The 14,638-nt window shown below is 46.8% G+C and overlaps 1 protein-coding gene across 1 annotated transcript in view; it reads left to right on the forward strand.

The window, feature by feature from the left end:
• The window catches only part of LOC144947371 (cAMP-dependent protein kinase type II-alpha regulatory subunit-like), a 100,398-nt gene that overhangs the window by 77,626 nt on the left and 8,134 nt on the right, over positions 1-14,638 (forward strand). The window contains exons 6-9 of the mRNA XM_078876652.1: positions 7,099-7,252; positions 8,423-8,524; positions 13,023-13,101; positions 13,445-13,506. Coding sequence (XP_078732778.1) covers positions 7,099-7,252; positions 8,423-8,524; positions 13,023-13,101; positions 13,445-13,506 — 397 coding nt within the window. The remainder of the gene's footprint in view (positions 1-7,098; positions 7,253-8,422; positions 8,525-13,022; positions 13,102-13,444; positions 13,507-14,638) is intronic.

Here is a 14,638-nt window from a genome sequence, read left to right on the forward strand (position 1 = left end):
TCGGTGCAAATCCCAGCTGACCCTTAGGCAATTCCGGCGAACGGCGCTGGCAAAACTTTTTGACCATAATCGTGGCGCGATGCGGCAATCCGTCCCTGGCACTTTGCCCACCCCACGGCTGCTTTGCCGTGTGCTTCTCCCTGTGCTTCTCCCTGTTTGCTTTGCGCTGTGGGTACCCATAAGAGAAAGAGCGTTAATCCTTCGCCAACCGCTCTTGGTTTATTGACACGCGTGCAGTTGAAAGGGCCCCTTCAGGTTATATTTGGTGCAGGTGTTAATTGAGTTGGCATTTATTTTCAGTCCCAGCCTTATGCTAGTTGACAACAGCCTACGCAATTTTTGTAAAGTTTCAAGTTCGTAGATTTTATTCAGTTGCTGTCATAATTTAGTCAGCTATACAGTCACAAATGTAATCCACTCTGAAGTCATTTATAACTTTCATCAATAACCAATTACCATTGTGGGGCTTGCAACTGCAGTATCTAATGGCGTTGTTGAATAATTTCTGCCCACGTGTTCATGCGGACTCATTGATTTCGCCTTGCTGGGGTCTTGTCACGCCGTGGTCCCTCGTGGGTAATCGTAGCCATTTCTCGCATGTGGGCTAGTACACTGCTCACGGCCAGAGAGTTCCTCATGAAAACGCCTTGGTCCAACGCGTGACCAGACACTCACGGCACACAGAATTGAACACACCCCCCCCCTGCCCTCAAATACATCACGTCTTATGAACCAACCTAGATAACTCGTGAGATATTACTGTGCCTTACATATGTAATGCGAGCATAAACGGGGTGGTTGCTGGCCTCCGCGCCAATCACACGGCCCGGAGCATTGGGGGGGGGAGCCTGGTCGGCGGGGCGTGTGGGAGGAGCCACTGCTCACCTCGGCTCCAATGGGAGACGAGGTGAACGGGGGGGGCAGAGACAGGGGCAGTACGGGAAGGAGGAGTCAGGGTCACGTGATGGGAAGGATATAGGGGGAGAGCCAGAAGAGATCGAGGAGTTGGAACGGAGCGAGAATAGGGGAAGCCACGCTGGGCAGTGCGGGAGGAGCGGCGCCATCTGCCACGTGGTCGAAGACCTACACACACCGTCGGCCAGCGGTGTGCGTGGGGTAGACGGGGCTAGCGGTGTGTGAGGGGCTAGCAGAGTGCGGGGCACACGTGGCTAGTGAGTGACTAGCGGAGTGTGCGGGGCACACGGAGCGAGCGGTGTGGCTGGCGGCGTGTGCGGGGCACACGGAGAGACCGGAGCAGCCACCAGCGAGTGCGGGCCACACGGAGCGTGCGCGGGGCGCGCGGCGGAGGCGGCGCGGGTCCGGTCGAGGACCAGCGGGGTGCGATACGAAGAACCTAAATAAACGACAACGGAGACCAAGAGAGCCTGACAGTCGTTTATTACGCATAACACCCGCTTACCATACAACAAATTAGTACATTGACTTAAGCTTAATGAGCAGCAGATGAAATCTCCTAAGTTGTGTGGGTTGCCACAAAGGGAATGTAGTAGTTTGGTTGTGGAGGAAGTGATGAATACTGCGAGTGTTATTTACCTTGTCTCAATGGTCCCTGGCTTTCTTGCTCCATGTGTTGTTTGAGAGCAAGCTGCAGTCCCTTGCCCCAGATCCAAGCTCATCTCGAATTCCATCTTTGTCGCCCGCTCCACGCAACCCCAGCATTTGGAATCAAATTCCTGTTAACGAGCTGCATTGTCGGCGCCCATTGTGAATGACGGAGCGTGGTGTCCGTCTTGCCTGTCTGTACAATCATTATCGTCATCATCCAATGGGCTTCTAGTAATAAGTATATATAATTAACTCGGTGTATTCCAATCATCGTTTTGACATCAATCTACTTTTAATGAGCTGCTGTGTGTCCTTTGAATGATGTAAGGTAGTGTCTGTCTTGCCTTTCTGTCAAAGCGTCCTCATCATAATTGTCCATTTAATTTGTGGTAATTAGGTATGAATCACAACGTATATTCGTATGAGCTGAGTAAGTTTACTCTCTTTATGGAATTGTTTTCCCTTTAATGACTATCGCTGATGCCAAGTGATGTGGTAATGCACTGCGACTCGTTCCACCGGAAAATTTGGCAACTACCTGCTGATACTGGTTGTAACTATCAGTTTTTCCCTCCACATTTAAAAACATGCGTTTAGATTATTTGGCTGCTGTACATTTCCACGTTATGAGCCACTTCGTTGAGCTATCATTTGTGGCCAGGTCGCTTCTGAAAATTAGCTATACAGCTCAGTGGGGCTCACCTGGTAAAATACAAAAATAGTTTAAAAATAAGTTTAATATTGCCACGTTTGTTCACGTGACAACTTTATTAATTGGCTGTATTGGGTGGAGGAGGGTGTCGACACAAATTTTCCTCGTGTGATTGAACCCAAAAGTCGTGCTTTTAGCATTAATCTAAAAAATATAAACTTCATATCTGCAGAGATATAAACTGTTATATATATTCTGTCAGGACAGGTAAGTCCACTTTCCATTAATGATTTGAACTATAAACAGGTTTTCTTTGTAAAAATAAGCTCAACTTTTAATGATGTAAGGGGAGACAGGCAATATTTAAAAGGTTTGTTTAATGTTTTTAAAGGTAATTAACTGCCAAGTGTCGTTTTCAAATTATTATCTTCACAATAAAAGCTCTTTCCAAGATTTAAAAGTTTAACTTTCACACTTCTACTCACAAGATATGTCATTTCAGTTAAAAATTTACCCATTTAGGTGGCCGGGAGGCTCAGAGGTCACTGAGACGGCACATTTGAGATCCTTGGTTCGAGTCCAGGATTGTGCCACCCGTGATTGAACCGGGTTCTCAAGTTGAGCAAGTCGATGGTCTCGGCTTGGTTACCTCCAGCTCTGAACATTAAAAATGCTGGATTGTAAGACACGTGACAAACGCCCTGCACATGGTGGATTAAAGGCAGGCTCGATGCATTGGTAAAGAGGATGATTGAAGTTCAAGTGGGGAGCAGTGGCGCAATTGTTCGCGCACTGTGCTACGAACTCGGCGACTCGGGTTTTATCTCCGCTCATGACCAACAGCAGTGACGATTATTATCCGAACTGGTCCTGGGCCTTCCCTAGATCAACTCAGCTTCAATTAAGTACATGGTGCGGTGTATAAACATTGCCAGTGGGGAGACAAAGGCGGCCAGGCGTGGCAACCCACCCCCTCGTGTGCCGTGCCGGCTTTCATAGGTGCTCGCTAACAGCACTTGCCCCAAAAGTCTGTTCAGGTTATTCGGGGGAGCTTTGTCTTGAAGTTCAAGTGACTCAAAGCCCTGCCTGCTGTCATAGTTTTGAACGAAAATGTCATTGTCTTGTGACATGACACCAGTGGGGTTACAGCAGTGGCGTTACAGCAGTGGCATTACACCAGTGGCGTTACACCAGTGATACAACCCTAGGTTTGCGATGCATCCATCGCACAGGTAAGCTAAGTGTACAATAACAGAGCTTGTGAATTTTAAGCATTATATAATGCCACGTACAGCAGCTCGTTCTCAATCCACAGCCGCATGAAGTCCTCCCCACACCGTGTCTGCCATAGGGATTGTTTTACTATACTTCACCGCACTGGTCAATGTGAGTTGGTGAAGTTGGGGGTTGGCGGGGTGGTTGGGGCCTTGGGCTGGTTGAGATACCACTCGTCACAAACGATATTCACCATGGCCAAGTATTGCCTGGCGAAGGTCGCCATGTTGGTAGTGCAGTGCACTACCCATGGCTGCCTCCAGGCCGATGCAACTCAGCGGTCCGTTGAGTTGCGTAATTTCCTTTTGACAGAATGCGGCATTCGGCGTGGAGGTTGTGTCGGATGTACCCTTGGGAACATGTACAGATTATTTAGGATTTATAAACTTGAGGTCGTGTGTTTTCGGTTCCCCCCCCCCCACCTCCAAATAATTACACAATGAATAACCAATTGAATGAGAACATTCGGTATCTGCACTGTTCTTGTAGCACAAAGGCTATCTCGAAAGCACTGTAGTTACGATCAGACACCTGGCATGGTACACGGTGTCTCAAGTGGGGAGCACTCGAGGTGCAGGAGGAGTCTGGCGAGATTCACTCTCAATTCCTGGGCACGCACGAAGACACAGAACAGATGCTGTGCGGCCACGCCACAGTCCCTCATCAAGCCAGGATGTTAACCGTGTCTCTGTTTTGATTACGGATATTAAAATCTCTTCTGGAGGCCCTCAGTATTAATTGGGTAATAGTTTAAGGACGTCAATCCAGCGAATCGTGACCGTCCGATTGTGCTTTTGGTGTGGTGTACGATGCACGCTCAAAGGTAGCTTTCTTTTTTACACGCTTTTTATTAACTCTGTTGTATTCTCAAATCTTGTCACTCAATTTTTACCCACTTCCCAATGTGGTTTCGACTGCAAACTTGGTATACTTATGTCATACTTATGACAATGCTATATTCTATCATTAAATATAAAAAATATATATTTTTAAACATTCTTTTTTATGTTATGTTTCGGCTTGGGTCTAATTGTCCACGCTCAACTGACGTTGGCTGTAAATAACCACGGTCCCTTACGTTATGGCAAACTTCGGGCTCACTTCCTGGAGTCGTGGAGTTCTTCCATTACTAGTACGGTACATTTCATTCAAGCGTGTTTCAAAAAAAGTTTTTTTTAAATATTACTTATTTTGCAACGACTTGTCGCCATGCTGTCCCACTGGCCGCTTTCCTCTGTGCCAGGCAAGGAGAGTTGTGGACTCTTGAGCCGTGCGAGTTCGGTTTAACGTTCGAGTACAATGGTCACTGGTACTGACTTTACGGCTGTCTGAGTTCACAATAAAACGCCTCACTCACACACTCACTCAATCAAACAAGCTGCCAGGCTGGCACATTGAGGGAGCCCTTTGCTTCTGTCATGGGATTTTGACAGCACAAAGAAATGCTGTACGCAGAAACACGTCGGTGCCCAAACTGACACCCGCTCAGCTCCCACCCCATCCTCGGGTTACTGCACCACCTGTCCTGGGGTTTTAACCAGGATCATCGTCCTCTGTCCTGGGAGCTTTGCAAGTCTGTCTGAGAAGAGTAAAAGTCCCGGTTTGTGTTGGTTGCGTAATAATAATACAGTCGTTCCCTGGTTAAACAGTGACATCGGTTCACAGTTTTTCGGTTAACATTTCGCCTTCCATAGGACCCCATGGTTTTGACTAATATCATTTTGATGACCGGTATGTGTTTACGTTATGTATGTGGGGTACCAATTTCGGCCAATCCGAGCGCTTGTCAGTGGGTTGAACCATGCCCTCAGCCAATCAGCGATGCCCATTTATGAGCTTTTAGACCTCGACTGGTTTTGTTTACATTACGTTTTTTGTCTTGGCAGTGGAAACAGCTCTCTTGCAGACTGTGATTATTGTGCTTATTTCTCAACTTATAAGTCAATTCGATTAACAATTATTTCGGTTCACAGTAGTTTTCGTGGAACGGATTATAAAAACGTGAACCGAGGGACCAATCCAATAACGACGACGACGTACCGTGAAGGACGACACACCTTTTGGCCGTCATTGCCAGCGGATACGGCTTGCTGCTCGTTCGCAGAATTGCACAGGGTCACGAGCGTTATACGGTGCAACGCTCGGATGATGCGGTCAAGTACAGTCATGCCTTCTTCCCGTATTGTTGATAATCTCCTTCCCCATAATCTGTCTTTGATTTTTTTTGTACCACAGAAGTGGAAACCCACTAAAGAGAAACAATCTTCGAAGGAATTATGTTTCCAGTTTTTTATAGCATGCGGAAGACCTGCATCCAAAAATGGATTTAAAGAGGGCTGTAAAATTTGACACTGGAGTTGCAGCGGCACTTGTCTTTGGTTCAATAAGCAATCGATGCGGTGATGTCTTTTGTTATTTCTCACAAGTCATTAAATACATGTACGGCAAGCCAGGCCACAACATATGTGCGTAGCCACAAGTTAAGAGCTGTTTGAGGTGGCCCGGTGGCTCAGAGGGCAGAGCGCTGAGCCAACGCCACTGAGAGTTAAATTCTGGGCCTCAGTTGTCCTCTGATGAAACTGGCTTCAAAAGTGTCGTGAATTGATGTCCTTATTCCAATCACCAATGATTGCGCACACAAAAAAACCCATCTAATTAATTTTAGTCTTTCACTAAGTTTGGTTTAATTGTCTGCCAAGCAGTGAATTGGTTGAATCATCAATAGCAGCAGCAGCTGGATTAAAGCCTGCCAAGCTGCTGCCATCTTACGATCCTGCGATAGGGTTGCACCCCTGGGCTTAGTTTCTCAGCGAATATCTTCTGGGTCGTTTAATAGATTGGAGTAGGCTTGTGAGACATGGTGCCACGAGCTAGGTGGTATACTGAAAGTGTCGTGCCGGGTGTGGAAATACTTTCTGGGTCACTGAACCGAAAAAATCTGGACTGATATTAAGCCCTGGTTACCAATGCTGCAGGTTAGTATACCTATTTATACTGCTAAAGTAAACTTAACTGTTTTTTTATTTTACCAGGTAAGGCCCACTGAGCTAAGAAACTCTTTTTCATAAGTGACCTGGCCACAAATGAGAGCTCAACTTTTATTTATTTTGTATGGTATGTAAGCAACAGTTTCTTAAATGGTAAGGTCCTTCAACCAATCCAAGGCGGCAGTAGAAGCTGTGTGGATTGCAGTAATGCCGCCAGAGTGTGCATGGATGGCACACTTGTCGTTGATGTGTTTGATGCTCAACGAAGTGGCTTATCACGTTAAAAAATGTAGCAGCCAAATACTCTAAACGCCTGTTTGTAAATGTGGAGGGAAAAACCAGAGGACCCGGAGAAAAATCCACGCGACCACGCGAACTCCAAATATACAGCAGGCGTCAGAATCGGGATCGAACCCACAACCTCCTGTATACCAGACGAGGTAGTTAATGTCTCACCACGGTGGCGAGTAGTGGACAAGAAGCGGGAAAACAGATTTGAGAAATTCGCCGGTAGATAAAACCCTACTACCTGCTCACCATAATTTATGAGGAGGGCAACTGTAAATTAACGCCGGATCCTGCGCGTGCACCTGTGCCATCCGTTCTCTTCTTTTCCAGAGGCGTGTTCGATATCTTCGTGAAGATAGATGGGGCGCCCAAGAAGGTGGGCTGCTATGACAACCGGGGCAGCTTCGGCGAGCTGGCGCTCATGTACAACACGCCGCGAGCCGCCACCATCGTGGCCACCACCGAAGGCTCGCTCTGGGCCATGGTGGGTGCACGCACTGCTCGCACGCACACGCGTCATCACGCTGTCGCCTTCTTCCTATCACGTCCAGCCCCCTTGAAGGGGGGGGAGGCTGCTGGGTCCACGAAATTCCAACGTAAGCAGCAGTAGCAGGACAGTTCGAATGAGACAAAACATTCGGTACTCTTTGGTTCTTTCGGTAAAGTCACGTAGGTAGAAAAATAATAGATCTTGACGTTCCGATTGCAACACAAGCAATCGTCATCAGGTGGGACAACCACAGCAAAAAACAACTGCTAAAGTAGGCGAGAGATCTGCCGTGGCACGAGGTTATATAGTAGGCCTCGGCAGTAGGGGGGAGAGAGAAGGTGGGGGAGGAGGCGGGGCAGAAAGTAGACCCCGCAGCAGCACCCGGGTCACTGGAGTAGAGATCGGAGAGAGATGCGCAGAGAGAGAGAGACACACACAGAGAGTCAGAGATGAACTTTACCTGGTTAATAACGTCCTTCCAATGAGCAAACTGAGCAATCATTGGAAGGACGTTATTAACCAGGTAAAGTCTTAACTGACTGTGATGTTTCCATCCTACCTGCCTATGTCAGCTGTTATTTCCGACTCTCTGTGTCTTTCTCTCTCTCTCTGTACATCTCTCTCCAATCTCTACTCCAGTGACCCGGGTGCTGCCGCAGGGTCCACTTTCTGCCCCGCCTCCTCCCCCCCTTCTCTCTCCCCCCCCCTACTGTCGAGGCCTACTATATAACCTCGTGCCACGGCAGATCTCTCGCCTACTTCAGCAGTTTTTTCTTGCTGTGGTTGTCCCACCTGATGACAATTGTTTGTGTTGCGATCGAAACGTCGTGATCTATTATTTTTCTACCTACGTGACTTTACCGAAAGAACCAAAGAGTATGGATTCCTGCAGTCATGAAAGCTTCAAATCAAAACAGTGCCTGGTAGACCATGTCCTGAATTTGGGTAGAGTATTCGACGAGGTGAAATTCACCGAAGCGGTAACCGTGGTCGTATCGGTCGAAGTATCGATTAGCACGGTTGGCTACGCACAGTGCGGAAGAAGTTCAACATATGTACGAGAGCGATAAGGATGTGACCGATGGCCGGCGAGCGGGTTGCCTAACCCTTTCTGTGTTCTCTGACCCCCCTCTCGGTTCCATCCACTCACTTCTGGTGATGCAGGACCGGGCAACGTTTCGGCGAATCATCCTGAAGAACGCCGCGCAGAAGCGCAGGATGTACGAAGCCTTCATCGAGTCTGTACCCCTTCTCAAGTCCCTCGATGTGCGTACCACACAACCCCGGGACCTTGCCCGGAGCCTGAGGCTCTGCGCCGTCACCTTTAGCTGCCCGTAACTTTGTTGCGTTTGTTGACCGCTCCGACTTGCTGCTTCTGTTTTTGTAACAAAGGTATCGCTTTACTGATCCACCTCAACCGGTAGCAACATCCAATTGTCTTACAGGCTTCAGCCGATTATTAGATGCGCAATTTTCCTTTGCATTTTAATGCTAATGTTGGAATTTGCGTCTTATCTGGTAGCTGTTTTCTGTGAGACCAGATCTGTATAACATTATTGTCAATGACCACAAGTTTGGAGTGTGTTACTTTGTAGAGCATCTTATAATTTGAAGAATACGGTCATTTAGTAGAGGGTGGGAAAGCCTGAGGCCAAAGGAACTCGCTTGTACCAGGCAGGGTATCGAGACAGTTAGGTGCACCTTATCAACCTCTGAATGAAATAAATGATAGAGCAAATATTATTTCGTAAAGAAATTACGTCTCCAATAACTAAAGTGATTTGTTTATATGTGTTCAAGAAGATAGACAAATCTATATTGAGTACAACCACCTGCCATGTTGAATTGTCGTTCTGCTGCCGTGAAGACCCATATTCACGTGGCCATACCCAGCCAATTGCAGCGCTTTTGTGTGTGCAACAAACAACAATAATTTATATTGATGTTTTGCGCCATTGCTGTGCTTTGCCGAGCATTGGGCAACTTTGTTTCCCAGTGGCTCGTAGTAATTGGAGAAACACGGACAAAAGGCATTGTTGTAAGCAACGGTTTTTCAAAACATATTCATGCTGCTCAGCTAAATGTGATCCTTGCAGTCCTTGCGTGTAAACGCCAACGCAGTGAAGCTCAGTGATGTAAGCGCACTGGCTGTGATCAATCCACTGCTGGACAGAGGCTTGTCCAGGCCATCACTTACCTTCATGATCCTGCGATGTAAGGATACATCTAGCACCTGCGCACAATCCTATTTAAGCGCTCCATCTCCACCGTGGACGTGCGCTCTCTCAGATGCATTCCATCACTTTGGCCACCAATCCATCGTTAGTCTCGACCGCCAGCGATCGTCCCTTCTAGCGACACAACCTGCCCAAGCCCAATCACTCAGTCAGTACGGTGTCTCCCAACGTTCTTAATTTCCTCTAATCCAATGTACACGTGACCTACACGTTCAATTATCATTTCGTTATGTTATGCTCACCACTGCTAGATGTAACTGCAGTGGTGAGCGTTAGCTTTTGCCAAATGAATTGATCTATGATATGTTGACACTTTCCTTCGAACAGTACCAAAGATCATTACACAATGGACGAGAATTGGATTTAAAGCCAGCGGATGAGTTACCGTCACCTTGCCTGGAAATGATTTTCCATAATATTCGATGCCAGTGATGGCTATGTATCCTAAATTTAATGGCAGTGGCGCAGTGGTTTGCACACACTGCAACATAAACCCCGGGCGACCCGTGTTTCATTCCAGACTGTGGTTAACATCAGTGGTGAGTAGTTTCTGAATCGATTGTGGACTCCCACTCCTGATCCTATTTCACTAATCTGCACTGACCAGCGTGGCGATTTATGGTCAAACTTCCCCCCCTGACTAAGAACATGTCGGAGGTCTTCATTTAGCAGTGGATTGACAAAGGGCTCAACTTTATGACATTGTTTAACAATAACCGTACCTTGATTTTAGTTTCAGACATGACCCTGTTCTCACATTTGGATATCTTTTAGCCAGGGGTCAGCAAACCTGCGGCTCCGGAGGCTGCATGCGACTCTTTAAGGAACTGCTTTCATCAATGTTAATTAGTAAGAACCACTACCTCGTATTCACTTTGCATTGAGTTTTTTTTTACCAAATTAGAAAAAAAAATTTGTATTGGTTTCCGACCCCTGCCTTAGGGCCATCTCGTGCTGGTATATAAATATATATTGGCCCAGGTTACGTTTGTATTTAAAGGATGTACGATGCCCTTAGCATTAAAAGATAGATGGTGGCCAGGATGGATGGTGGGCGGCCAGTATCGGAGCGTAACTCCTCTTTCCTAACGATTACTTTTTGAAATAATTTTGTTGTGGGTTTAAAAATTGAGTGTGGTTGCTTTCACAAATGGGAGCATTGGAGGCTATATATCAACCACAGATGCAGTCCCGTAATTTATACTCGGCTGCAGCCCATCCCATGCCCAGAGCCAATCCTCAGTGAACAAAGTGCTGCTCAAATGGAATTGGCCTGCGGCGGGGGAAGGGGGTTCGGAGTGGCTCTCAATGATTAATGCTGAGCTGGTGCCCATGTTAATTTTGTTTGCGAAATTAGTGCCCAAAATATTTTGTCAGCTGAAAGGTTTACATGTACATTTTTTGGGGTATTTTGGTCAACAGTGACTGTGAGTGGACGAGATCATCAGGTTTGACAGTGACTCTGATTTCCACAATGATGGCCAAAGCCTGACCGGCGGTGTTCAGACGGGACTTAACGAGTCCGCATGAAGATGCCAGACTTAAGATAATGTAACTAATTATTCTGCTGATGCTGCTGCATTGGCAGTGGTGAACAAGAACAAATAACAACAACTCAACACACTCATTAATAACAACACCATGGCCTTGAGTGAAAATAATATGTTTAAAAGGATCCTTTTATGGCAGTGTTATTGATGAACTTGTCGAGTTTTAGATAATTTAGTAACGTTTAAAATTAGAGACTGCAGTGCACTGAGGAAGACCAAAATGGTTATTGTATGTGTATATATATGTGTGTCTATATATATATGAAAGGTGTACTATGAAGTTGACCGATTGAATTCTGGCTGTCGCCTGATGAACCTGGTTGTAATTACTGGCAAAACGTTGTACTCGAATTGTAAATGTAGTGGATTTACTCTCCAACGCACCGGAGTGCTGTACTGTTAACTAATTGGCATGTTTTGTGTATGTGACAAACCTTAGTAATTGGCTGTGTTTGGTGGTGCCGGGTTTAACGATACATTTACGCGATGTCGCCCAAAAAAAAACCTCTTATGGACGAACATTACTTTCGGTGACAGGGCAGATGAGAAATTGGAGCAGAGGTCACTTCCAGGCATCTCTAAGTAGTTCTATGTCATCCACTATTGCAGGCCGTTCTCTTTCACAGAGTTGCCCTGCTCTGCGAGAGTTCCGAACTGATCCATCGTTTGTTGACACTGATAGAACTATCGGAATAGAATTGGGAAATAGAGACAAAAAATATACGAAAGAATATAAATCCTTAATTTTGGGATTTGACTTAATTTGCCATATTCTACCTCGGAGCTAAAATTGTGATTGTATTTACGTGATGAACACTTTTAGCACGTCGGATAAAATCTGTGCCGCCTGGCAGTTCTGTGACGTTATCCTCCCAAGCCCATTCTCTCTACGCAAAGGTTTTTGCAATGCCTTTTGTGACTTTGACATTTTGTGAGTAGCACAATTGAGCGCCGATTTGGAGGACCGGGGAAAGGGAAAGAAAACGATACAAAATTAAATGACACTGCAGATTATGACCCCTACCTAATAAATAAATACATTATTATTACTGTTACTGCTGCCGTACATCCAAAGGAGAGGCGAGCCACAACTCTGCTGTCAAAGATTAAAAGCCGGCACCTTTGATGTGGTCACGGCGAGCGTAATGGCTCTGATTTTACGAGCCCAGCGAGGCAACCCCAGCGGCTGGCACTCCCTGAGCTTGCTCTCACGGTCTCTTAAACACAACACAGAGCTCGGCGTTTCAACATCGGTTTTTCTTCGTGCCGACAACGGAATCCCAAGGTGCAGCAATGCTATACAGGGAGTGTGATCCGGTGCTTTGGAGGTGAGGGTTGGTGGATCACGTGGCTGTTTTTGAGCTGGAAGTTGTCCAAGTGTGAATCCATAGGACTGTCGCCCATCTGCAAGGGGCAAATTAGTCTCACCTCCTTGCATGTTTAGGGTTTTAATTGGTTTGTTTATTCAGGAACCTCACTGAGTCTTGGAACTCTTTTTTCAGGAGGGTCCTGCCAAAATTTCGCAGTTGGGGGGGGCAACATTGCTGCTGCTGTATGTGATCCCAATTGAGTAACTTTCAGATTACTTTAAACGATGGGAGGAAACCGCTTAACCTGGAGAAAACGCATGCAATGACAGGGCGAGAACGTATGACAAACTCGACACAGAAAGGCCGCCCGAGTTTGGGGATTGAACCCAGGCCTTCCTCGCTGTGAGGCGAAAGCATTAACCACTGCACCACCACCCTGCCATGGAGTTGGTGAACAGTGTTGCACCTTTACCTAAGAATCATCATCAATAGAGTGCTGCCACTGTGTGTACCATTATTCTGAGGGCGAGAATTTACCAGATGAAGCGATGACCTCACTGTGACTGTTGTCGTTCAGCGTGGTGGTGGGAGCTGGGTTCATGCGCCTTCTTGAGAGTGACCGCTCGCTTCCCCCCCCCCCCCCCTTTGTGCAATTGCGCGTTCACAGGTGTCGGAGAGGATGAAGGTGGTGGACACCATCACCACCAAGTCATACGAAGACGGGGAGCAAATCATCGCTCAGGCACGTGCAACGTTGCATTCGTTTAATCTTGCGTCTTACCAAACCTAATCCTGCATTCGCTCGCAGATCGTCAGCCGTAAAATGCATCCGTACAAACCATGAGCAGCAGACGCTGATACTTTGACACGACTGGTCACCCAGAACAGAACCATGGCACATATATAACGACTTGGTGCCCGATTCACAGCGATGCACTCCTACGACTATTACTGACACATTTATCTGACGGCGGTGGAACGTTGTTGTGACGTAAGCGGCGTTGCGGGCCCGACGACCTTGAGCAAAACCAAGCTAATTAGAGTGACGATTTAATGTCTAACAATCGTGTCCTCTGTGCGTGCAGGGAGCCAAGGCTGACTGTTTCTTCATTGTCGAGGCTGGGGAAGTGAGGATCATGATGAAGAGCAAAGTAAGTCACAGGACCACGGCCGTTCTGCGCCTTTTCGCTGTTGGCGCGGACTGCACTCCTCCGAGAGTCGTGCTGTGAATCGTGGCTCTGTGCTTCAAACACGCCGCAGAGACACGAAGCTGCCCAGAGCTCTCTCATGAAGCCCTTCTTGTTGCACCAAACAGACAATGGGAGTTTTGTTATTTTGCGCAGAGTTTTATATTGATTTGGCGTTGATTTGTATTTGCGAGGCGTTTTTCAATTCATCATGCGATGCGTTTCTTTTGTTGTTCCGACGTCTGTTCGATTTGTTGCTGCACTTGAATTGGTTCGCTTTTGCTCTTTCCTTTCCGGTGACCCAGGTCTCGCTTGCAAATGAGGCTTTTAGCCAGCTCTCTCGAGTTTGCACCCGGTTCAACAAAAATTAACTTGAAACCTGAATAGGGCTTCGGTTAACACAAAAGTCCTTTGATAAAATTGCGCATGTGATGCTGGGGTACAACCCCTGTGGTTACTGCGTGTTGCAGGACAACCCCCAAACCGTTTGTAGACTCGCTTAACGATACACCCGGATCATTTTTGTTGAACGAAAGTCACGAACGTTATTGCGCCCTGCGTTTTTCTCCCGTCCAACAACACCCGTTGACACAAGTTAACGATTGTGCCGATGACGGGGAACGGTTGAATGCATGCGACGGTGCCTTGAGAGGGGAAGCTCCGCCGTACACGGAGCCCGTCGATGAGTCGACGTGGTACAGTTGTCAACGAAAATACTGGACACGTTCGTCAATAACACAGCCGCCTTAAAATAAATAACAGGGAACGTTTTGAGCCATTGTCCTTCTTCATAGCACAAAAAGAAGAGCCATGAACCCAAAACGTTGCCAATTATATATTTTTCCTTAAGGTCACAGTTTTTTTTTGTGAATGCGAGGTTCTTAATTTGTTATTTGTGCTTGTACACCACTGTCGATGCAGCCGCAACACCAGATAATTCTGCTGATCCCATCTGTAATCTAAGCAACTAGCCTTTTGCCCGTCTAAGAACGGGTGTATTTCATTAAATCTGAAACTTGCAAGCGAAAAGCAGACCGCGACGTAATATTCATTGCATCAATTCATGTGCAAATGTGTAAGGCCGCGGTGACACAGA

This window comes from Lampetra fluviatilis, chromosome 44, assembly GCF_964198595.1.
Source record: "Lampetra fluviatilis chromosome 44, kcLamFluv1.1, whole genome shotgun sequence".
NCBI lineage: Eukaryota > Metazoa > Chordata > Hyperoartia > Petromyzontiformes > Petromyzontidae > Lampetra > Lampetra fluviatilis.